This window comes from Homalodisca vitripennis, chromosome 6, assembly GCF_021130785.1.
Source record: "Homalodisca vitripennis isolate AUS2020 chromosome 6, UT_GWSS_2.1, whole genome shotgun sequence".
Lineage (NCBI taxonomy): Eukaryota > Metazoa > Arthropoda > Insecta > Hemiptera > Cicadellidae > Homalodisca > Homalodisca vitripennis.
Genome location: NC_060212.1, coordinates 98,608,786 through 98,634,222, shown reverse-complemented (window position 1 = coordinate 98,634,222; position 25,437 = coordinate 98,608,786). Strand labels below are relative to the sequence as shown.

At 38.6% G+C, this 25,437-nt stretch overlaps 1 protein-coding gene across 3 annotated transcripts in view; it reads right to left on the bottom strand.

The window, feature by feature from the left end:
* LOC124364631 (heterogeneous nuclear ribonucleoprotein L) overlaps positions 1 to 25,437 on the bottom strand; it is a 307,173-nt gene that overhangs the window by 260,577 nt on the left and 21,159 nt on the right. For all 3 annotated transcript variants that reach the window (XM_046820249.1, XM_046820251.1, XM_046820250.1), the window contains exon 2: positions 13,441 to 13,496. In XM_046820249.1, coding sequence (XP_046676205.1) covers positions 13,441 to 13,496 — 56 coding nt within the window. The remainder of the gene's footprint in view (positions 1 to 13,440; positions 13,497 to 25,437) is intronic.

The window sequence follows — 25,437 nt, the reverse complement described above, 5'->3', positions numbered from 1 at the left end:
TAGTTGTGTGGGGAATCTAGCGGCAGGAGCGGGTCACTAGCTCCTTCCCCGACCTTGAGATGACCGCTGGCACTGGGACTGGTTCTGCTCGGGGACACGATGGTTAGGGGTGCAGTAGTAGACCGACTTCACACAGCAAGCATTACGATAACAATGCTGAAAATTCGCCGACAAAGAAAGTAATACATGTGAGCACTTGTATCATTGGTTATAACATAAATATCAGAACCAGGCCCAAACCGTGTCTTGTAAGTGCATGTTTTAACCATTTATGTTAACACAAACATACGGATACTCAGTTCTGAATAAAGATTTCACTGTAAATGCTATTGTTAAAGGAAGGGAAATATAGTTTTTATCTATTAAACACGAAGAATTTGTTAGTTTCAGTAAGAGATGTGTAATACATTCAGTATCCTAGCAAGTAAATTTCTGAGGGAAGGCAATAAGACGGTGTTCAGAATACTTTACAACAGTCTAAGGTTGATAATTATGCTCTTGTTTACTGTAGTCCCTTTATAATAAAGAGGAAGCGGAACTTTAGTTCCATAATAGCAGCAATAACGCAGAGCGCTGTCGACTGTAGAGGTGCTGCGGACGACGACGACATAATATTGTTTTAATTCAATATCGGCACTGCCAGAACAGGCGGCGAAATATGAGATGTGAGCGCGCACTGTCAACTATGAGGTGCGCCAGACAAGGACGACGTAATATTGTTTTAATTCAATATCGGCACTGCCAGAACAGGCGGCGAAATATGAGATGTGAGCGCGCACTGTCAACTATGAGGTGCGCCAGACAAGGACGACGTAATATTGTTTTAATTTTTATCGGCACTGCCAGAACAGGCGGCGAAATATGAGATGTGAGCGCGCACTGTCAACTATGAGGTGCGCCAGACAAGGACGACGACGTAATATTGTTTTAATTCAATATCGGCACTGCCAGAACAGGGCGGCGAAATATGAGATGTGAGCGCGCACTGTCAACTATGAGGTGCGCCAGACAAGGACGACGTAATATTGTTTTAATTCAATATCGGCACTGCCAGAACAGGCGGCGGAATATGAGATGTGAGCGCGCACTGTCAACTATGAGGTGCGCCAGACAAGGACGACGTAATATTGTTTTAATTCAATATCGGCACTGCCAGAACAAGCGGCGGAATATGAGATGTGAGCGCGCACTGTCAACTATGAGGTGCGCCAGACAAGGACGACGTAATATTGTTTTAATTCAATATCGGCACTGCCAGAACAGGCGGCGGAATATGAGATGTGAGCGCGCACGGAGGGTTGTCGGAATATATGTGCCGGGGGAGCAACAGGAACTGATATGAAAGGCGGATTGAGCTCAACCGATTGTCTCTAACACTCTCCTCAAAAATGTATTTCTGTTTGTCGTCTGGTTTAGAGTTACACCGATATTAGAAATTACATTCTGAACGCCACCCTCGAGTTTTTCTGTTATCGTTTCAAGCTTCTTGGTGGTGGCGGTGGCAATCAAAATTTAAATAATTGAGTTTCTTCTACCTCTGCCTTATGAGAGAAATACTTTGTTCAGTACAGTACATTTACATAACTGGACATGACTCTAGTCCAGCCTGTTCCCATGAATTGTGTGCTGTATCTGGGGGGATACGTGCTTTTACCACACCGCAGTATGATCTGCCCCATTCCCCACACAGAGCGTCGCAGTTCCCCTCGATGACCTTGAGTTTCGTCCCATATGTCATTTCAAACAGTTGTGTCCTGACCTTATTTCCAATCGGTTACACACGCTATTTATATCCTGTACTCGTTAAAGAGTTGTATGGTGAATTCAGCGATTACTTAAGAAGAATTGCACTGAATATTTGTTCAAGTAATGGTTAACAACGTAATCAAATATCACTAGAATAAAATTATAAAAATAGCGCATTGGTCATATTTTCATTTTCAGATTTTGTTCTGAGAGATTGTAAATCTGCGTGTAAACTCGGCGCACAGAGTAAAGTGAGTTTGTTGCCGACTGAAGGGCAGATGATGCAATAATATGAATAAAAGAGACTTGACGTATCAAATGGAATAAGAATGACGGGTAAAATGAATCAAAGGCCCCTCCCTTCCATTAATTTACTTAACTCGCGGGGCGCTTTTTGTAAGCAGCGTTCCGTATTCCAATAATACACCTGCTACTGAACTAGTTAGTGGTAGATAGCCAAGAGGTAATTATTAATTATCGAACCGTTACATACGTTATAACTTGGAGCCGGTTTCATTTTGAGCGAATTAGACCGACAATCGCCACCAGGTCGTGGCTCTGCAGAGTGCAGTTCTCGGATACTCGTAGAAACAAATCGCCTTCCTAAAGTTGAACGGTTGCCATAATTCCGTGTTATTACCGAATTACGTTGTTTTCTTCGTCCCTGCCGTCTAGACGTCTGTGCGCTGCATCGGGTGTTCTGTTATAGTCTATTTCAGCTTATCTGAGGCGGCTTTAAATAGCGCACGCACTTTCTCGAGTAGGCCTTATACTCTACAGTTACTTATTTCTATGCTGCTGCAAATTCTCACATTACTACATTTTAATTGCGATAAAATTGATTGAGTTTTCAAACAGAATAGTTTCTGAAAATCACTAAGAGGAAGAATGAAAGCGTTTCTCACAGTTCAATTCACACACGTGTTTCAATATATGTTCGTGTTTAAAAATTTCACAATCCTAATAACCTGAGATATACCGTTCAAATTACTCGTTAAAAAGTATGTGGACACATCAATTCATGCTGATGGATTTTAACCTCTGTATGTTCTTGACCAGTATAATTAGATGTAACCCACTATAGGCGAAGTCACATACAGAGCACTTTTTAGCGATTATTATCCAAACAAAACGCCCAGCGGATTTAAAAACTTAAAACATCAAGTACAAGTTTAGATATAAAAAACAAAAATGTTCTATATTGATCACCCCAACAATACAAAATAAAACGGCACATAAAATGGTTGATCAAGTTTCCAATTAAAATGAGTTTTTTTATTCCCAAAATGAGGAGACTTGGCGGATGACAAGCACAGATTTGGTCTCTTCCTACGAAAGTACGGCGATGGCTATGTCGGTGTCAGGTTCCCAGAGAACGCCGCGCTGGACATTCGGTCCACACAGCGTGACGTGACATGACGCTTCAAAGTCAAACGCCTGTTAATTATGCGCTCTTCTGTCAGAGAGCTCATTGAGACTAACCGACTAACTGGACAAACGTTCCGGTTGTGTTCTCCGCAGTTGTAAATATAGAAATCGATAGTGAAATGTTGTTCTTGTAATCTGACAAAAGCTTAGCGTACGTTTGAAAAGCACGATTTACTTTTGCAAATAATTACTAGTGTAATCAGTGACAGTGATATCAGAACAGTGTGATCTAATTCTCCTATTTCGGAAAAGTATAAATACTGCACAATAAACCATAACATTCGTTTTCTTAATTTTATTTGGTTTGAAACATAACCAAGACGGACTTTTAGAACTATTTTATATGTGAAAATAAAAACATTTTGTTTACAACTACTCCTCCATGACATGCTGGTTCTGTTAAACGATTAACATTAATTGATAGTGTTTAATGTACCCTAGTAATGATTAATATGAATGGTATACTATATACAATAGAACTGTATTGTTTCATATTCGATTAAATAAAACTCCCGACCCTTAAGAGGAGAATCAAATACACTGAATTATAACATCCAGATCGAACGTAATATTATTCCCATAATTCATGCACTAACTTTCCAGGCCAGAATAACCGAGATCTAACAAACTTTAAGCCCCGGCGGATGCGCAGAAATTCGTACCGGGATTACATAACTTGGGGAACACGTATTGAATGGGTTTATAGTTGATGTATTACATACAGTCAATCGTACTGAACCTTGCCTTGGCCATAAACTTGGAAACTGAGCAAACTTTATTCTTCGTCCAGGAATTTATTTTGGTACAAAATTAATAATCAGTGCTAAACTAAACTACAGCACACCCCCTCCTTTCATTGCAGTAGTCGTCGTATTCGCCGCTGTGTCCACAACACCGGAGCTGGTGTTAATTCGTTTTTAAGTAAAAAAAAAAAACTTGCTAATTGTAAATGTTATACTACCGTTAGTTGTTTAAAAACCAGTCCTTCAGTTAAACATTTAAAGCGGTTTACTTTGAAAAGCTAAAAGACTAAAGTGGAAGCACTATCGTCATGCATTTTTTAGTTTAGTAAAATAAATTTGAAATATAAACATTAAAAAGTTTCTTTCAATTCAATTTTACTCTCATCTCAATTTATAATAAAATTAAAATGCAATTGTGTTTAAATATTTTGTACTGGCTAAATCATATTTCCAAATATTTTACCACATTTTACTATAATATCTATTATTTAGAAAAATGTAAATATTTGTTAATTATTGAAGTGCCCGGTGATGGAATCATCGATACTGAAAGACCTTGCGCAATAATAACATCAATTTTGGAAAATGTTGTACTCATTTACCAGTAATAGTAAATTGAACTTTTTCCAGTGCCTCCAGATTCCTAATTCATTTAAATTGATCTTAGTAGTTTAAGCTAGAACGCATTTATGAGGTCGCTCAACAATTTTCCGGGTTCATATTGTTGGAGGTTATTTTATACTTCATAAAGCACACACAGTGTCAGCCCCCCCCCCTAAATAATTATCTCTATACGCTACTGATTACAAGATTGAAACAAAGCCTGAAGTTGCACGAATGACTCCACTTATCGCTTAGGTTTGCACAGTTTGGCAACACTGCAGCTCGCTATCTCGTACAGCTTGCTACATGTCCGGTTTGATGATGACTCATACTTCTTCTGAAAGTCGCTTTGTCGTCAAAATGTAATGCTGTTAGTAAACAAAATACTTAAAATTGTCCGATTCGAATTATTTTTACACATTTATTACAAATAAAGCAAGATTAATAACGTCATGTTTATAAACATTAAACATTTTCTTAAGTGGAAAACAATCACTGCGAGACTGAAAAAACATTCCTACGACGTGCACTTGCGAATCCACGATAAGACGGTAAGACGCTCGCCACTGCGTTACAGTGTTGCCAATACCGGTCACAGACGAAAAGTGTGTAAAGCAATTTAGGCAGTTTCCAATTCATAAAAAGTTACCGGTACATTCAGTATTTCAGTATCGATCCTCTACTAGTGCAACCGTGTTTTTAAAAACTGCTTATTATGTTCGGGTTCTGACTATATATTTTAATTTAATTGAAAAGGTACAAAAAAGGGGTTTTTACGATATTTATATTTTAAAGAAACTGGTTCACTTTACCTTCGATAATTTCATATAATCAACTTTTAAGCATTTTTGAAATGGAAAGTCTTCAAAAACGTAGAAAATTAGCGAATTTACTTTTTCTTTTAAATTGCTGAGAGGTGAAGTAATGGATTCATTTTGCTTGTCAAAAATTAATTTTTACACTCCATCATTTTATAATAGATCCCAAAATTTGTTTCACATTAATTTTTCTCGTACAATGGCACATTTTTTATCACCTTTGAATACAATGATGAGATTGCATAATTCTTTGCCTGGGGAGGTTGATATATTTTTACATAGTATTAATCAATACAAAAGACTTTGTCAGAGGGATATAAACTGAGCTAGACTATCTAATACCTTACATACACACATTTAACAAATTACTACACTACCAATATTTTTATTAAGATGTGTATACGTGATTAAAAACGCACACACGCGCGCGCGCGCACACGCACACACGCGCGCGCGCACAACGCACACACGCGCGCGCGCGCGCGCGCGCGTTATTTTTGTTATGGCTTATCTTGACTTTGTTAATATTTATGATTATTTATTATTGTTGTTATTTTGTTTATAATTTTATTATAGTTTACGTTGTTATATCAATATATGTGTATTTGTTATTTATCTTTAGGCTTAATTATCTATTTAAGGGCAGTCTGACATGAAAAAAAATTTTTTTTGGGGAATTTTTGGTTTTTTATTTATTAATATTCTTTAGAATTTTCTCTTTAAAATGGTATATAATATACCTTATTACTATAATATTAACCTTATATAAAAAATATATATATAAAGGCTTGCAACTGTTGTTTGGCGTTGAGCACCACTCCTTATAGTAAACAACAATCTATAAAATAGATATTAATTGGTTTTGTTATGTTGGTACTGTTTTGCTTTTAGTCTGGTTTTAGCTGATATCACACACTGTCAGCAATATGACAGATGTCATCTGTTGTTATTATTTTTATGTTGGAGGTTATTGTGAAGTTTTGAAATACTGTGTTTTGTGATTTGCAAGTTTCCCTGTTGTTTTTATTTGTAAAGGAGTTTATTGTAATTGAATGTAGATTTAAAATGGGTAATAAGAAGAGAGTAGGAAAACTAAGAAACTATGTTACAAGAAGAAGACTGTTGTTCGTAGCAAGAAAACAGTAGTAACTTCAGGTAATGAAGAGGATAGGCCTAGAACACCCAAAGTTGTTTCCACATCCAATGAGGAAATTGAGCCCTAACCTAGCCTGCTATGATAATTCAACTGATACCTTACAGTATGACATAGTAAACATTGTACAGCTAGAATCAGTTTTGAAAGATGTTGCAGTGTGTAGGGTTTGTCATGGCAACCTATCATTTAGTCGAAAACCATTAGCAGGGCTCGCAGTACAAATTTCCGTCTCCTGTAGCTGTGGCATGACAAAAGCTTTTGACAACTGTCCCAAAGCAACAGATATTAGGCCTAGGCCTATTGAGGCACCAAGCAAAAGTTCACAATGCTACTATGACTTGAACCTAAGGTTAGTATACGGCTTGCGTGTAATAGGAAAGGCTATACTGCTGCCCAAACTCTTTGCGGCATGATGAATTTACCCGCTCCGCCCAGCAAGTTCAATCAACATGAACAGTTTTTGTCCAGCCATGTAGAAAGTGTGTGTGAAAAACTCTATGAAGAGAGCAGTGACAGAAAGCAGTTATTGAAAATGGAAATTCTAATGACTTATGTGTTTGCGGTTGACGGAAGCTGGCAAAAGCGAGGCCACACCTCGCTAAATGGCGTTGTCACAATTACTTCAGCAGATACGGGTAAAGTAATAGATATTTATTCAATGTCAAAATACTGTAACTGCCCTCAGAGAACAAGCAACCAACACTTAGAAATATTGCAAGGCAAATTATGTAGGTAGCAGTGGAGGTATGGAAGCTGAAGGTGCGACTGCAATGTTCAAAAGATCCGAGACTAAATACGGTGTTCGCTATGTGGAGTACCTTGGAGATGGTGACTCCAATGGCTATGCAGCAGTTGTGGCAGAAGCACCATATGGCCCCAGATGTGTCCATTCAGAAGTTGGAATGTGTAGGACACGTCCAGAAGAGGATGGGGACAAGAATAAGGGACTTTATCATGAAAAATAAAGGCTTGAAGCTTTCTGACGGAAAATCTCTTTCTGGGAAAGGTAGGCTAACAGGGAAGGCGATCCAACAAATCCAAATATACTATGGACTAGCCATCCGTAGGAATACACACAGCGTGGAAGCCATGAGGCGAGCAGTTTGGGCGTTTGTACTGTCATGTTCAGTCTACTAACGATACGCCTTTACATATTTTATGCCCAGACACCGAAGACACATGGTGTAAGTATAACAAAGCCGCCAAAAGAAAAAACTAAATATGACCACAGCCAGCATTTTTCAACCTCTCACCTGTTCTAATGAAAGCAATCAAACCTATTTTTAAATCTTTGTGCAGCCTAGAACATACTCAGAAAATGTCTCAAAGGAAAATCTCAAAATCCTAATGAGTCTATGAATAATGTCATTTGGGCTCGGCTCCCTAAACGCACCTTTGTTACACTAGGTGCTCTTAGGCTAGGTGTCTATGAGGCAGTCCTATCATTCAATGATGGGTACAGCTCCAAAGTGAAAGTTTTAGAGCACATTGGGCTAGAACCAGGACTGAATATGCGGTTAGCTTTAAAACGTCTCGACACCCAGCGGATTCGCAAAGCAGATAAAGCGGCTACCGACATTGAAAAAAAAAATCAGGCAATCAAGGACTTTAGCCAAAAGGAAGCTGGAGGATCTGTATCAAGAAGCAGAGGATCCAGACAACCCTTCCTACAGTGCAGGCCATCATTAAACCAAGGTATGAGTCCAAAATATGCTACCTTCTTGCTTTTTCTTGATTTGCCGAAAACTTGTTATTTTTTAACTTTGGGGCCCCTATAACTCAAAAACTACTAGGCCTACCCCAGTCAAATTTTTATACAGTATTCTACTTACTATTGCCTAGTTCCCCTCATGGGAATTTATAAATATCTCTTGTCAATGAGGCACAGTAAAACAATTTTTACTTATAAAAAAAGTTAGTTAAAAACAATAAATTATAAAAAAAATTATAACTTTTTAATTTTTTTTTCAAATTTAAAAACCTCATGATAAGACCTAGATTATAAGCTATTTAATAAGTAAAATAAAAATCAGGACTCTATCTATAACCATTACAGAGATATAGGTTCCCAAGTTAACATTATGTTCTTATGGAGGTCGGACTGCCCTATAATGGAACTATTTTGTGGAACACTGGACTGGATTGAATTTATTTGAATGTGTGAATATTATTGCATGTCATCTTGATTTAAACATGCACAATGTAATTGGGTGTGTGTAACCTGTATTGTTGCATGTAAATAAAATAAATATAAATAAATAAATATACTAGAAGAACTCAATGAAGTATATAACACTAAATTCCATGGTATATTCTTGGATAGAGATTTGACATGGAATGTACATGTGGACAATGTATGTAAAAAGGTCTCATTAGGCATTTATGCTCTGAGATACCTGTCAAAATTTTGTTCAAGGCAGATCTTGAGAACGGCTTACTATGGGGGTTGTATTTCCTTATCTGTCCTATGGCATTACATTATGGGGCGGTTGTGGAAATGCAGCTTTTCTAAGACTTTTCAGGCTACAGAAAATAGCGGTCAGAGCGATTCTGAAATTGAAAATTAGGGACTCGTGCATGAATAAATTTAGGGAACTTGGGTTTTTGTCACTGCCCTTCTTAAACATATTTAAGACAATAATATATTGCCGTTCGAAGTGTATGCTGACGCAGGGTAGGGACGTTCATAACTACAATACTAGAGTCCGGGAAAATTTCAGAGTTGCCCAACATAGACTAAAATCTAACGATAGCCTACCATCTGAAGTTGGTATAAAATTTTGGAACAAAGTTCCTGATCATATAAAGAACCAGACGAACTCTTTGCATTTTAAACAATTACTCAAGTGCTATTTAATATTAAATGAGATTTATAGAGTGAGCGAATTTATGGAACATACAATTTGATCGGGCATCTCTCACTGGGTGTTGACACGTCTATTCTTATATTGACATTGTCAATTTTGGATGAAGATTATTTAGTTTTTTTTTTACTAGGCACAACAATAATTGTTAGAATAAAACAGTTTTACACATTAACATAATTTATTGGTAGTTCTATAGAATTACACGTATTTATGACGATTGCCATACAAATTTTGTATTTGTTTTCTGGTAAAGAAAGATAAAGAATTGTGATGATGATGATGAATCAACATAGATATCTATACCGTGGTGAAGACCATTGTTCAATGAGACGTTCAATCACTGAAGCGAGAAGAGTTAATTACCCCGTTATCGAGGTGTGGATCGCCAGTTATACAGTAAAAATAATCTTAATAGAAAAAGCTACCATGTTCGAACACGCGAGTGTTTTTATTCCTGACCCGTAATTCGATAAAACATCCCAACGACGGATAAAAGTCCGGTCGAAGGAAGAAAGACAGAAATTCAAGGATGGCACAAATCCAAGACTACTTCACTTGTTGGACAGGATGCTGGAGAGGGTAGGTGGGAGCGGGGGGGGAAGGTTGGGGGAGAAATTCGTGACCTGGAATCGATGTGCAAAACTCTTGTCACTTCTCCTTCCAATAGATTTACTGTACTTACTGCAAACACAATAATTTCCGATTTGTCACATCGCCAACAGGCGCAAATGATTTCAGTATGGTGTGTACACTACTATGAACATATTCACTTCTACGCATGAGTTTCCTCAGAAACATGTTACCGTTATCTATGCGTTATCAACCCGACAACACAAGTCAATTGTTACTATTAATTTACGGACGCCGTGTTTATACAATGTTGTGAACAAACTGTAAAGCGGTGAAATAAACATAGGTACACTATCTACACAGCATGTTATCACTATTAAACAAAAATAAGGCGTCATACATTTGATTGTTGCGTAGTTAATTTGTAAATAAATGCGATCGATTGATGCAGAAGCAAGTCGCGTAAAGAGAGATGGATATTAAACCCGAGGTTGGTTACATGCCCGGATTAGGAGTGAGTGTAAGCGTGTTAGCGCCGGACGTCCTGAGGTATACGTGTGAGGATTGCTAACACCTGTTATTGCTGGCCGATGGTCCTCCATTCCTACAGAAACATGGCCACTTCTTGAGCTCCGATTGTGATTGTGATTGATTTCAAATTTTGTTGTTAACAAGAAAAATCTGCATAACTACGCGTATCTATGAGAAACGAATTGTTTCAGTGAATGAGGGCAGCACAACAATGTCAGTAGCTAACCTGCCTGTTCTGTAAATTTAATATTTTTACTTTAATGATTCACACTCATTTAAAATACCTTTAGAAACACCAAAAGTCTAACCTCAGGGGAAAACCGACGACCGAGCGGTCTAGGCTCGACGGCCGAACGGTCTAGGCTCGACGGCCGAGCGGTCTAGGCTCGACGGCCGAACGGTCTAGGCTCGACGACCGAGCGGTCTAGGCTCGACGGCCGAACGGTCTAGGCTCGACGGCCGAGCGGTCTAAGGCTCGACGGCCGAGCGATCTAAGGCTCGTACCCATACGTGTTACGCATTTGATAGTTTCCGATCGCTATTTGTGTATTTGTACCACACTATACCGACGTATTTTGGATTTGTTATAGAGATAGCGAGGGTTCAAATCCTGTCTGTAGCCGTAGCACTTTTATCAGTACAATCGACCTTGCACTGCTATAATCAACTCTTTATTCTGTTTGACAAGATCCTCGCGCAAGTCAGTGGCCCGTGAAGCCAATCAGATCAAGGGTTAAGAAGAAAATAGTGTCTTTAAGTCCGCATTCCTTCCAGACTGAAGGTGCATTTGTCATGACACAACTGAAAACCTAAATGGCAAGGATGAGCAGGACGTGAAGACACACTTGCGATTGTTAGGCTAATGCTCCTTCACTCGCGGAGACGACATTTGCAATCTAAATTAGTTCCCGCTGCCGTCTATCCAGCTGATGCTTAGCGGGGATTAATTTATTCAATTTCCTTTCAGACTCCGTGCGACTTTTGTAATCGAACAGGATTGAATTTGGTTTCTCTCGAATTGAATTTACAATTTGCTCGAGCCACTGGGTCAATCCAAGTAGTTTACGCAGGCAGATTTATTCAATCGAGTCCTCTGTACACCTTCGAGTGGATTTTATTACAAAAAATAAATACCGGCTCGGTCCGAACTCGGTATTAACATCAATTCCGTCCGTACACATTAACGAAGTTTGTTAGGAAAGTTAAACAACACAACAATTCGACCCAACCGCACGTCATGGCGCCGCGCCGGGCCGTGATTGCCTCAGAGTCCTGCAACACATTTCTACACATACAGGAACACATTTTAATGTCGACTGCTATAAAACTGAGGCCAATCAACAATAAATTCCTATGTCAAGTTTTTTAATGATTTAGACTCAGTTACGCAATCTAACTTTATCGAACGAAATTAACGGTTAATTTAGATGAATGATTTAAAATATTTAAAGTTTAAAATAAATGAATTTGTTAACAATAAAATTGAGAAATATAAAAAGTATATCAATCAGTAATGTGAGAAGTCACCACTCGAACTCGCAATACATAAAATATAAGTGCTTGTACGTTGTGTAAAAAAAACTTAAATCAACAATAAAAAAAAAATTTAAGACAACAAAATTAAAACAATCAATAGAAGAGGAATTTCTCCGGATGCCGCAGAATTTCTGTGTAAGAGCTTAAGATTCATTTGTTAAGCACTGTTATCAGTGTTTCGCTGTGGATGGATTACAGTTCGAATAATAGTGGACTGTAATTGTAAGTATTTTAATTAATAGGCTATGATCTAATTTTCTAATTGAAATGCTTTATTTCTATAGAATATGACAATAAATAATTTTATAAAACGAAAAATATAGGTTTTTTTACTGTTTAAAAAAAATAGTTTTTCAAAATGCCACCATTTTGCTTCAACAATATTGCTACAGAGCTGAAATTTTCACAGAATATTTTTAAAATCTACTTTATTAATTGTGTGAAGTATGAAAATTTTCGGTGCATAAATGGGCATGTAATATAAAATCAAACGTATTAAACTTCTTCGTGGGACACTGTATAATACAATATTTCTACTCCCAATATCATAGTATTTTTTTAACAAAAGCGCATTGTACCCTCTTAAATTTAATATTTCAACTGAGGTTTTCCTCTTAAAAGGCCAATGCTATGCTTAAATCAAGACTTTTTGTAAAACACTTTAAGGGGAGCACTGTATATCACCGACGATATCGAAAACAGGCAGCACAGGCTTGTGGAAGATTTACGATCAGGGCCCAGGAATTGATTTCAACTCGCATTTCAAATATTGGTGCTGTATTTATCGCATTTCAAGTTAGGTTATTAGTTTTAAATGGTTTTCTACTTTTAAAAAAAAGGTTCTCTATGAAATAAAGGGAAAAGTCACTTTTTAAAAACACGATTATTTAACACAAATAATAAAGTAAATAAAGCAATGTAAAAAGATTATTAGCTAGCAAAGGACAGTTCATATTAATTATCATAGAAGGCGTACATGATTACATTTACACTAATAGGACCACAATAACCACAGAAAAAATAAGCGAAGAACTCTCACTGGAAGTACTATTAACAGCGCGATCCGATGGCCAGTCCTAGCACTAGCATTATCGGGACACACCGCAAAAGAAACGAATTCTGTAAAATACACATTTCGTGTTGTTTTCTTTAGACAAAAGTCAGTTTGCAGAAGTTGTTTTTACATATTGTGACGTCAACATTTTGAAACCGGGTTACGCCACAAGCCTACTCAATTCTGCAATAAAAATAAATAATAAAATTTAAATATTAGGCTAGTTTGGTCAAAAAAGGTGATTTTAAAAATCGCCAGACCTATTTTACAGTATTGTGATATATATGTAGGTTGAGTCCACAAGAAAACAACTGTAATGAGTTGTGACATCGGGTACAAACTATACTTAAGAGTAATGTAGATGTGACAGTACTGTCCAATGTCTTACCTTTTCCGCCTCAATTCTTCGTTAAAATTGTTAGTATACTGCTCCGGGTTGTGATTCTGTAACACAAACGGTTGTACATTACTTCATGTCAAGGGTGGGGTGCGGTGATTATGTAGCTGTCAGACCGAGCATATATACATACCTTACATATGCAATTTTAATGTGTAGATAATTGTAAGTGTTTTTTTTCTACAACTACGCAACGATAAAAAGTAGATTTACAGCCAGCCTCCCCCCTCTCCCACTCGTATATTATCCCTCAATACTACAAGATGTAAGAGTAAATAAGCTACTACAACAGAAAACCCCAATATAAAAAAATCTGTAATAAATTGTTTGTCAACCTTCATTATAGTGCAAGGGGGCTGTCTAAGAGGAACATAATTCGTTGGCATTGTATTCAACTTGATTATACAATTTATAACAGTTTAATTACTGAGACCAGTCCAACATTTCAGATAGTTTTAGAGTTTCTTATGTAAACCACATTTATACACCTAACATGAAAGGATGCTCGTTTTGGAACGGTGAATAAAATCGTTTAAAATGCAAACGATGCGGCGTGCCAACGGCGATCAAGCCAGATGGGTTTGTAAATAAATGCGTTAAAATAAGTAATAGCCTAATTCTGGCAGACCACCGCGACGTAAACATAATTGGGCGAACGAGACAGAAAACTGCACTCATTGAGGGAGATTAAACTAAAATATATTCCCGACAATAAAAATAAACAACCATGTGACAAACGCGGTTTGCCACTGTTGCCTCAATTGTTTATTTTCGCGACTAATCTTGAAGTGACTTCGGTAGCGACCACACAAAATAAAATACAGAGATTCACCACAAGCGATGCTCCAGTGTACTTCCATGAGCGCCCATCACTTAAACGTCACTTAAACTTCTGAGTTTAAACTAATTTTAGCTGTCATATTTAAATTCGTCCATGTTCTCATAATTCGCCGCATGTAGGCTACTCATCCAGTCCCCGTGTGGTCAGCTACTTAACCTCACCTAATTCCCAGATTGTTCCGATGTTTAAACTCAACCAATCCCCAGATTGTTCCGATGTTTAAACTCACCCAGTCTCCGGGTTGTTCGATGTTTAAACTCACCCCGTCACGAGATTGTTCCGTTATTTAAATTTACACAGTCCCGAGATTGTTCCAATGTTTAAACTCAACCATTCCCCAGATTGTTCCAATGTTTAAACTCAACCATTCCCCAGATTGTTCCGATGCTTAAACTCATGCAGTGCCCAGATTATTCCGATGTTTAAACTCACCCAGTGCCCAGATTGTTCTGATACTTAAACTCATCCAGCGCCCAGATTGTTCCGATGTTTAAACTCACCCAGTGCCCAGATTATTCCGATGTTTAAACTCACCCAGTCCCCAGATTGTTCCGATGTTTAAACTCACCCAGTCTCCGGGTTGTTCGATGTTTAAACTCACCCCGACACGAGATTGTTCCATTGTTTAAATTCACCCATTCCCCAGATTGTTCCGATGCTTAAACTCATCCAGTGGCCAGATTATTCCGATGTTTAAACCCACCCAGTGCCCAGATTGTTCCGATGCTTAAACTCATTCAGTGCCCAGATTATTCCGATGTTTATACTTACCCAGTCCCCAGATTTTGTTGATGTTTAAACTCACTCAGTCCCCAGATTGTGCTGATGTTTGAACTCACTCAGTCCCCAGATTGTTCGATGTTTAAACTCACCCAGTCCCCACATTGTTCCAATGTTTAAACCCACCCAATCCCTGTGTTGAACCGATATTTACCTCGCCTAATTCTATTATTCCGGTTTTAAAATTTAACTACGTTGATTATTCTTGCTCTACTTTAAAATCCTCGATTCCGTATTCTTTATTTTGAATTTACCTAGTGTGTGATGCAAAAGAAATTTGTATTGAAATGTGTCCCAGTGGCCAGCGACAGAACATGCGCGTCGCCATAATTTACAAGGTGTCGCCCGCCTCCGCTTGGCGCTCTATAAAGCGAGCAACAAAGGTCAGATTAATTAAAATCTGATCCTTTCAGACGTCTACAGTTCCGGCACGTCCCATTGACTCCTTACAGCGTCACAGTTCATTACAGTTCTTAGCGGCGGTACAGACGGTGTTAGTTATTAAAAGAACCCCCTCTCGTTATGGGCCAATGTTGCTACTACATTCGATTGGAATTTGGTATTAAACAAATTGGCTTAACAATTTTTGATGGTTCTATTTATTACAGTAGACTATCTAAGTTTTCGTTACCACTCAGAAGAACGGTCGTTGATTCAGTCTCATTAAAACACTGTAGTGAAAGCTAGAGATTCAAGAGTCACTGTTGGGTTTCCTATGCCGAGTCCGACTGTCCGCTGTACATAAAATATTGCCTGAGCCAGCCCCGGGATTTCGGACTACCCAGTTTCAGTGTTGCTTTAAGGAAAGGGCGTCATCTAAAAGTACGCCTTAGCTGATGATAAAAATATGGAAGGGAATTTACTGGCAGTAAAAAGTCATTGATTATAAATAACAATTCTGTATCAGTGTAGTTTTGTACAATATACACTTGTTAAAAAACCGAGATTGATTGCTATACAAAAATGATTGGTTTTACATCTCGACAAAACAACTAACACTAACACTCATTATTTACATCGCCTTTAAACGATGGAGCAATCAGTACACATGTTGATATACGACATCGTATAATTAACCACACGTCTTGTCAGTCGGGGTGCCAAGATCAGGACCATTAACCGTTCCAAAAATCTATAAGGTTGTAAAACACTAACAGAGAATCCTCCTAATCACAAAGAAAACTGGAGAATCCAATTCTCCGAGACGAGGCGCGAACACAATTTGTTCAACCTGCAAAGGAGAATTGCAAAATTGGATTTTCACCTCACATTAATTTATGCGTTCAATTTGTATTCACCCTACTCTCGCATGCACTTCCCTCCTCGACAAATCTTGGATGCTTGACAGACGTAGAGACAGACGCTGTCAAACGACAAACTGGGCCGGGACAACAAGTTTACTGCGAGCATTGAAGCGACGTTACCGTAACCAATTTGTATTCACCCTACTCTCGCATGCACTTCCCTCCTCGACAAATCTTGGATGCTTGACAGACGTACAGACAGACGCTGTCAAACATTTATATGTTTTAAAATACAAACTGGGCCGGGACAACAAGTTTACTGCGAGCATTGAAGCGACGTTACCGTAACCAATTTGTATTCACCCTACTCTCGCATGCACTTCCCTCCTCGACAAATCTTGGATGCTTGACAGACGTACAGACAGACGCTGTCAAACATTTATATGTTTTTAAAATACAAACTGGGCCGGGACAACAAGTTTACTGCGAGCCATTGAAGCGACGTTACCGTAACCAATTTGTATTCACCCTACTCTCGCATGCACTTCCCTCCTCGACAAATCTTGGATGCTTGACAGACGTACAGACAGACGCTGTCAAACATTTATATGTTTTAAAATACAAACTGGGCCGGGACAACAAGTTTACTGCGAGCATTGAAGCGACGTTACCGTAACCAATTTGTATTCACCCTACTCTCGCATGCACTTCCCTCCTCGACAAATCTTGGATGCTTGACAGACGTACAGACAGACGCCGTCAAACATTTATATGTTTTAAAAAAACAAACTGGGACAGGTCAAAAAGTTTACTACGAGCATTGAAGCGACGTTACCGTAACCAATTTGTATTCACCCTACTCTCGCATGCACTTCCCTCCTCGACAAATCTTGGTTGCTTGACAGACGTACAGACAGACGCCGTCAAACATTTATATGTTTTAAAAAACAAACTGGGACAGGTCAAAAAGTTTACTACGAGCATTGAAGCGACGTTACCGTAACCAATTTGTATTCACCCTACTCTCGCATGCACTTCCCTCCTCGACAAATCTTGGATGCTTGACAGACGTACAGACAGACGCCGTCAAACATTTATATGTTTTAAAATACAAACTGGGCCGGGACAACAAGTTTACTGCGAGCATTGAAGCGACGTTACCGTAACCAATTTGTATTCACCCTACTCTCGCATGCACTTCCCTCCTCGACAAATCTTGGATGCTTGACAGACGTACAGACAGACGCTGTCAAACATTTATATGTTTTAAAATACAAACTGGGCCGGGACAACAAGTTTACTGCGAGCATTGAAGCGACGTTACCGTAACCAATTTGTATTCACCCTACTCTCGCATGCACTTCCCTCCTCGACAAATCTTGGTTGCTTGACAGACGTACAGACAGACGCCGTCAAACATTTATATGTTTTAAAATACAAACTGGGCCAGGACAACAAGTTTACTGCGAGCATTGAAGCGACGTTACCGTAACCAATTTGTATTCACCCTACTCTCGCATGCACTTCCCTCCTCGACAAATCTTGGATGCTTGACAGACGTACAGACAGACGCTGTCAAACATTTATATGTTTTAAAATACAAACTGGGCCGGGACAACAAGTTTACTACGAGCATTGAAGCGACGTTACCGTAACCAATTTGTATTCACCCTACTCTCACATGCACTTCCCTCCTCGACAAATCTTGGTTGCTTGACAGACGTACAGACAGACGCCGTCAAACATTTATATGTTTTAAAATACAAACTGGGCCGGGACAACAAGTTTACTGCGAGCATTGAAGCGACGTTACCGTAACCAATTTGTATTCACCCTACTCTCGCATGCACTTCCCTCCTCGACAAATCTTGGATGCTTGACAGACGTACAGACAGACGCTGTCAAACATTTATATGTTTTAAAATACAAACTGGGCCGGGACAACAAGTTTACTGCGAGCATTGAAGCGACGTTACCGTAACCAATTTGTATTCACCCTACTCTCGCATGCACTTCCCTCCTCGACAAATCTTGGTTGCTTGACAGACGTACAGACAGACGCCGTCAAACATTTATATGTTTTAAAATACAAACTGGGCCGGGACAACAAGTTTACTGCGAGCATTGAAGCGACGTTACCGTAACCAATTTGTATTCACCCTACTCTCGCATGCACTTCCCTCCTCGACAAATCTTGGTTGCTTGACAGACGTACAGACAGACGCCGTCAAACATTTATATGTTTTAAAATACAAACTGGGCCAGGACAACAAGTTTACTGCGAGCATTGAAGCGTCGTTACCGTAACCAATTTGTTTGTAGAGCCGGAGAGCAAGGAGCGCTGATATAGAGCTTAACTCAATTTGTCCCGGCCCGAGTTAACGAGCAAACACAAAAACTATCAGGCTCCAGTCGGCGTGAGCTACGTGCACGATACATAACATGAACCTACTTCGTCAGGGATGTCAAGGAAAAACTTGCACAGGTAATTTTGTTTCACGTTTTATCGCGACAGCGCAATCAGGGTTTATGTTTAAAGAGTTTTCTTTATACCGGTTTCTTCATAAAGAGCAGTTACATAAACCTCTTGTTGTTCCTGTACTGAGGCTGTTTCAACCAGTGAGACTTTGTATGTAAGCGTGACCCCGAGGCGATGTATAGCACATCCTAAAGCAAAAGAAGTTTGTTTTTGTTAAACCCAGGCTAAAATTCCTTTTGTGCTACACTATGATTGAGCTCGGGACGAAGTATTGAATATATACATCACTGTTTCGACATTTTATTAAATCTCTCTCTCGCACTCTTTATTAAAAAAATAAGCAGATTTTTAACTCTGCTGTATTAATTTTTCTACAGTAAAAAAAAAATGAATAATAATAATAATTTGAAATGGGAGATTATTAGAAAGTCCTTTAGTGAGTATAGATGCCTTCCTTTCTTGTATCATCTAGTTGATCATAATTATTCCCAACTCGACATATAACGTGTTTCCGATTGTATTCGGAATACAAGCGGTAGTTAGTCTACCGGCTCTTTTCTCGAGTCTACTTTGTCATGCGTTTGACCTTAAACACGTCCACGATGTGCCGGCTCACGCTGCCCGCCATTTAGTCGCGTCATGCGATGCGATCCGATGTGATACGCCGCTGTCACTGTTTTAGTTATGCAACCATCACACAATATCTGTCTGCTCTGCTCTACTCCCGTCTTGTGTATATCCGTAACGGTTAACTCGACTCACGATGCCCAGAAGGACGGTGATTGAATGGGGCGGGCCTGTATCGTGCCTGTCGCCGCCATTTAGTCGCGTCATGCGATGCGATCCGATGTGATACGCCGCTGTCACTGTTTTAGTTATGCAACCATCACACAATATCTGTCTGCTCTGCTCTGCTCCCGTCCCTTGTATATCCGTAACGGTTAACTCGGCTGATCGTCTTTACTTGTCGACAAAACGCAGGTCCTAGTTAACATTTCATACTGCGAAACTAGAGAACAATACATTACGGTCCCCAGAATAAATTCTCTTGACTGAGTCACTTGTACTCCTGACTCAATATATTGTTAAGAGCTCATTTTAAACACACATATTTCTCTCTAACGTTCTCAAATTTAATGGTTTCGGAGTTATTTCAAGCACAAAGCAGTTACGAACAAAAATAGAACGCCATCACAATTTAAATTCCTCGTCTCTACACGTAGCAGCGATTACCACGAATCTGACAAGCATCTATCAGAAAAAATAAGGGATCTTGGTTAAAATCCTGAAAATATAACTGTCCCCAGTGTATAGCCATACCCACCAGAAGAGTTTAGTTACATAGCTACCTTATGGTTTCAAAATTCAGATATTATACACCAACTTTTCACAAACAATACTTCTAATTTTTCCTTTCAGCAGAAACATGTTTAATGAGACTATTTTAGGAAAAAATGAAAATGTAAGATAACCACATTGTGATAAACATAAAAAAGAGCAGTTATGCACATAAAGGATAAACACTGTCATATCCAAAGAGGTTTTGTACAAATTTATTAATACGACTAGCACAAAACATGGTGTATTATATTCCATATTTCTTTACTCGAACAAACAATCAACACAGTAGTATTATGATATATTTAATAATAGTCAATAACTTATTTTTTATAACAATTCAGGAAATAATTGCATTCATGGTGATTTATAAATGTCACGAAACGATATGATATGCTGGAGTATAAATATAAATAATAAATCTGTGGAATCCAACTAAAGTGAGAAATTTTACTTACTTTTAAAAAGGAATGATACTTTATTTATAACAGAAATTGCGATAAAAAATCCGCTAACAGACGATAAAAAGGCAAACCTATAAACCTGGACAGGTCTACTTTAGCGTTCACAACAGTACGATTTCATACGTCACGTCCCTGTTATCGGAGGAAATACTACATACAGCTTTCTTTAGCTAATTCCCGCCAGATCCAATGGTGAATAAATCACGTTGATACACTAAGAGTATACTTGTATGCTATTACGCGAGGGCAAGTCTGACCGAGATAAAACTGTCTACTTCACTACAAAAACAAGAGTTGTTAGACAGCTATTGATACACACAACAATGCGATGCTATTCTATGGGGTTTGTTTATACGAGTGTAATGTTTATAAAGCTAAATGTACTTAACATTCCATATCACTCAAGAGGCAACCTGATCAGCTCTTGTGATTAGACAATAATCGGACAAACCATACAACGTACCGCAGATCGGTGGATATTGCGCGACAATCGGCTCAGGATCCGGCCCTGAGGACCTAACCCGACCTCCCGCGGTCAGGGCACTGCAGTAATCGCGTTCCACCCAATCTGTCGGCAATATCGCCGCCGCACCGCCGCCTCATTACACAAAATTATACGATAATCAGGGTCGGTCCGCTATAATCGGAACCAGATTAGATTGTGGCACAAATTTATTGTGCCTTCAAACCACACAAAGCAATAAGCGCAAAGCATCATTTTAATTTAATTGTTTCAGCGCCATTGCATTGGACCCCAAATGTTCCAAGTTCAGAACTAACCAATCGGAACCATTCCTTTAGTGAAAACTATCTAACGGATGTCTCTTCTATTTGTTCACTTGAACAGCATGAATAACCCTATTCCTAAATTTGATAAAACGAGTTAATACGAAGATAACAACATCAAACGCAAACACCGGTTTTAACTAACCGTGCATCTCATTACGGAGAGGCACCCTCTGTTCCTGACCAGAGGTAGCAGGTAAGAGGTTAGCCGCCAAAACCGCTTAGCCGCTCTCTTACCGTTGTGGTTTTCATTTACTATAATCCTCTTTAGTAGCTCTTTATCAGGATAAACTGCAGCAATTGTATCAATGACCCAACAAAACCATTAAAATCGCGACTTTCAAGTATGTAATTAAATATCCGTTCATTTTGCAATTGCATTATTAAACCTCGCTCTGAGCGAATCTTGTTATATAAAAAGTGTTAATGAAGTAGGCCTATAATACTTTCCTTTTCGATTAAACCTATAGTTTTACGTAACCACTGCACAATATAAAGTAGTGCTCGACATTTAACGGCTCAATTTAAATATATCTATAAATATTTAACAGGGGGGACAATAATAAATCGATCCTAGAGCACAGCTAACATCATTTTTCAACATTACACATTAGAATAGTCCATATAATTATATTTAAGAGGTTATAACACAGTAAATAACAATATTAAATTAGTCTGAAATCAAGCAATAGTGATCCTTTAAACGTCACTGCTAAGTTACAAAAAAAACAACAATTGATGGAACATGAGATTTTGGATTGTTATCGTTATTTATTTTTTAAGTTCGGCTTTTGTCAATTGTATGTACAGAATCATGGCATTTTTAGTTTGGAGGATCAAACACATGGAATAATTGCCAATTATTTTGTCTAGTGCCCTGCTTTGGTAATAAAGAGGGTTTCAATGACAACTAAGTTTCACCAACAAGACTTGTGGCAAGTTAAATAGAAGGTTAGGGCTTATATAACATATATATGCAAAGTTTTATCTTTATAAATGAACCTAGCCGTCGCAGAAATGTAGACAATTGTTTTTATAAATAACCAAGTTCGAATATGTTACTTACATAAACTACTTGGTGGCACACAATATAACTGAGACACAGCATTAAGATTAAGTATAACGGTATATTCCGAGACAAAACATCGAAACACAGAACCACACGTGTCCGCCGCGCTAAATATAAGAGACAATTGAATCATAGATCAAAGGTATCCAGGATCTCGATCGCACGAGACGAGCCCAGGGCGGCCTGGGCCGCGGCCAAATTCTCGAGATGGTTTATATAAACGGGTTACAATGGCCGGTTATTTTCTGCGCATTAATTAATCGTCGACCGCGTAAAGGGGGGACGGAGCCGGCTGGATGCGCCAGAAACGGTACAATCGCCGTGTTATGGTATTGCGTTATCAGCAGCGGTGTGCCACATTATCGCTTTGTTTCAATTCGTCCCGAAGTAAACAAGGTTATCCGACGTACACAAAGGGCACAGTGTCGCATATCTGGATTACTCGTCAAATCCAGTTATCTCCGCGCTTCGAGTATAATGAGCTTTTGATGATCGCTGTGTAACATATCTTGCCCCCTGATACGAGAACTTCGCTTGTGTTTCCAAAAAGCGCTCGCTACATGTGTACAAATCATATGCTTGTATTGTGTGTGATCCAAAACGAATCGTGTATAAATTAAGGTGCGTACAGACTAGGCTGTAAAAATTGTGTATATTGGTCCAATTTAAAATACTCGCGATACTAAGATTACTACATTCGATACAATTCGCATGATTATGTTTGGGTCGTTTGAACCTAACCTTACCGCTCCAAAATTGCTAGTAAACAGTAGGAACCATACAGTAAAATATAGAAAGTAACTACAACTGGAGGAGCTATTTCATCTGTTTAGAACTTTGTACCATATAACTCCTAATAAAATCATATTAGGCGGTCGTAAAATTAACATAAACACTTTGCTTTTATTGCAGCACTGATTTAGCGGAACGGCTCTACCTGATAACTACAGGACTTCGTGTAGGAATATCGTGTACTCAGTCAGCATTCACTGATCTCCTTGACAGAGGAGAACCATCATGTTGTCATTGATAATTATAAATGCAAAACTGGACGGGACAACACAGTGCAAAATTTTATTTCTCTTCGTCAAGGTGTGCGTGATCGGTACATCCCTTCCCCTGCCGCGGAGATGTGAGTGAGGGTGTGTCGGACAAACTCCGCGATGCGTGAAGGAAGGCACCGGACAACAAACAGAAAGAGACCGATGTGGGTGTGTGGAGCGGGAGGGGGAGGAGAGATGAGTACAATAGGCGCGGTTGCATGACTGGACCTGCCCGCGCGGCGGACATCGATACATCGATTATTCATGTGTTCCGGATACACGCAACCGATACATTTGTTCCGTCCCGACCATCAATATTTCAGACTCGGACACACGACAAATGGCCCGACGATTACACTGTTTAGACATCGGTGCCATCATACTGTAGCCTGATTATCCATTAAAACTTTTATTGCGTTCCCGTCTTTACTGCGGCGATCAACGCCCAGAATGCCAAATGGCACGTCATCGCTCGAGCGCCGTGACTTTTATGTTTTCCGTATATTACGAGCGTCCCCCCTCCCACCACAAGCTATGGTGATAAAACAACCGGGATGATCTGTGCGCATGCGCGGTGGCGGGCAGCGGTATGGTCCATCGGTCTAACTTTGACATTTATTTCCGCTTGTACACATTATTCAACTGACAGTACAGTATTTCAACAAGTACAGTATTAAACATGCACAATAACGCGCCAGGATTATTTTAAATAATTTAAAGAGTGTTTATTAACATTAACTACTTAAATTTTACGAATAACATACAGGATTGAGTCCATAATGATGTCTTAAATCCTCCATGGGGCGCAAATATCTTCCTTAATATAAAGAATTATCTATTATATATCTTTCGCAAATACCTTCCATTCATCTAGAATTCTTCCCAATGTTCAAATCACAGGAAAACAAATCTCACTGGAACAACTGTCCATAGCGCCATATGATGGCTAGGCCTATTGATAGCATTTAACATGTGTAGTTTTAAATTGTCCTGAGTAATACCAAAGGCATATATAAACAAGACCAATGGAGGTGGTGGGTTGTGTTTGACTGCATCCAGGCTGATTGTGGAAGAAAATCCTCATTGTAAAATGAGTTAGTACAACACCATTGATATTAGTATAAAAACTACGGAGGCTGTGTATGTTGACCAGTTCTTCAATATTGCGATGTTTGCAGAGGAATGGACTTTGTTTTCACACTTGATACACCAGTTTGGTTGTCAGTATTTGCTATTAGTAGCTGCAGATAGACTGGTTGAGTCGAATTGAATAACTGATTGGTGACCTTCAATTTTACACCATATAGTAGGTCTAAAGAAACTACACCGAACTAAAAAATCCTCTTATCTAAATCTGCACCACTAAACCTGCTAAAACCACAAAATATAGCAATTAAAACATATTAAATTTCTGATAGATTGTCTAGTTCATTACAAATAAATGATTTTTTACTATGATATCAAATCTCTTTAAAAGTTATTCAGTTCATACAAAAAACCAAGTAAATTAATACCTTAAACACAACTTTTATTTAAATACGTTGCCAATCATATTCATGTAATTTATTCTCCTTTTAATGTTAATATAGAAACCCATTCTCAAATCAAGATTGTAGTTAATATTGAAAACACCAATGTGTGAATCTCTACACCAAGTCTTTTGAATCTCTAATTCCACCAGTTGTACAGTAGTACCACAACCTGCATTACCTATTTAGCTTTCAACCCTCCAAGGAAATTAAAGCAAGAACAACCCTCCATTCCTTCACTACTTCATGCACTGCTCACTGATTCTCATCGGCATTCAAATTGCACTCTGATGTTAGATACAGCTTTTAAAGAAACTAGTTCTACATTTATCATGATTATAATTTTTGTTCTCACTGTTATAAAGGGCAGAGTCTTTATTCTGTATTGTTTGACAAGATCAAAACTTACAAAAAT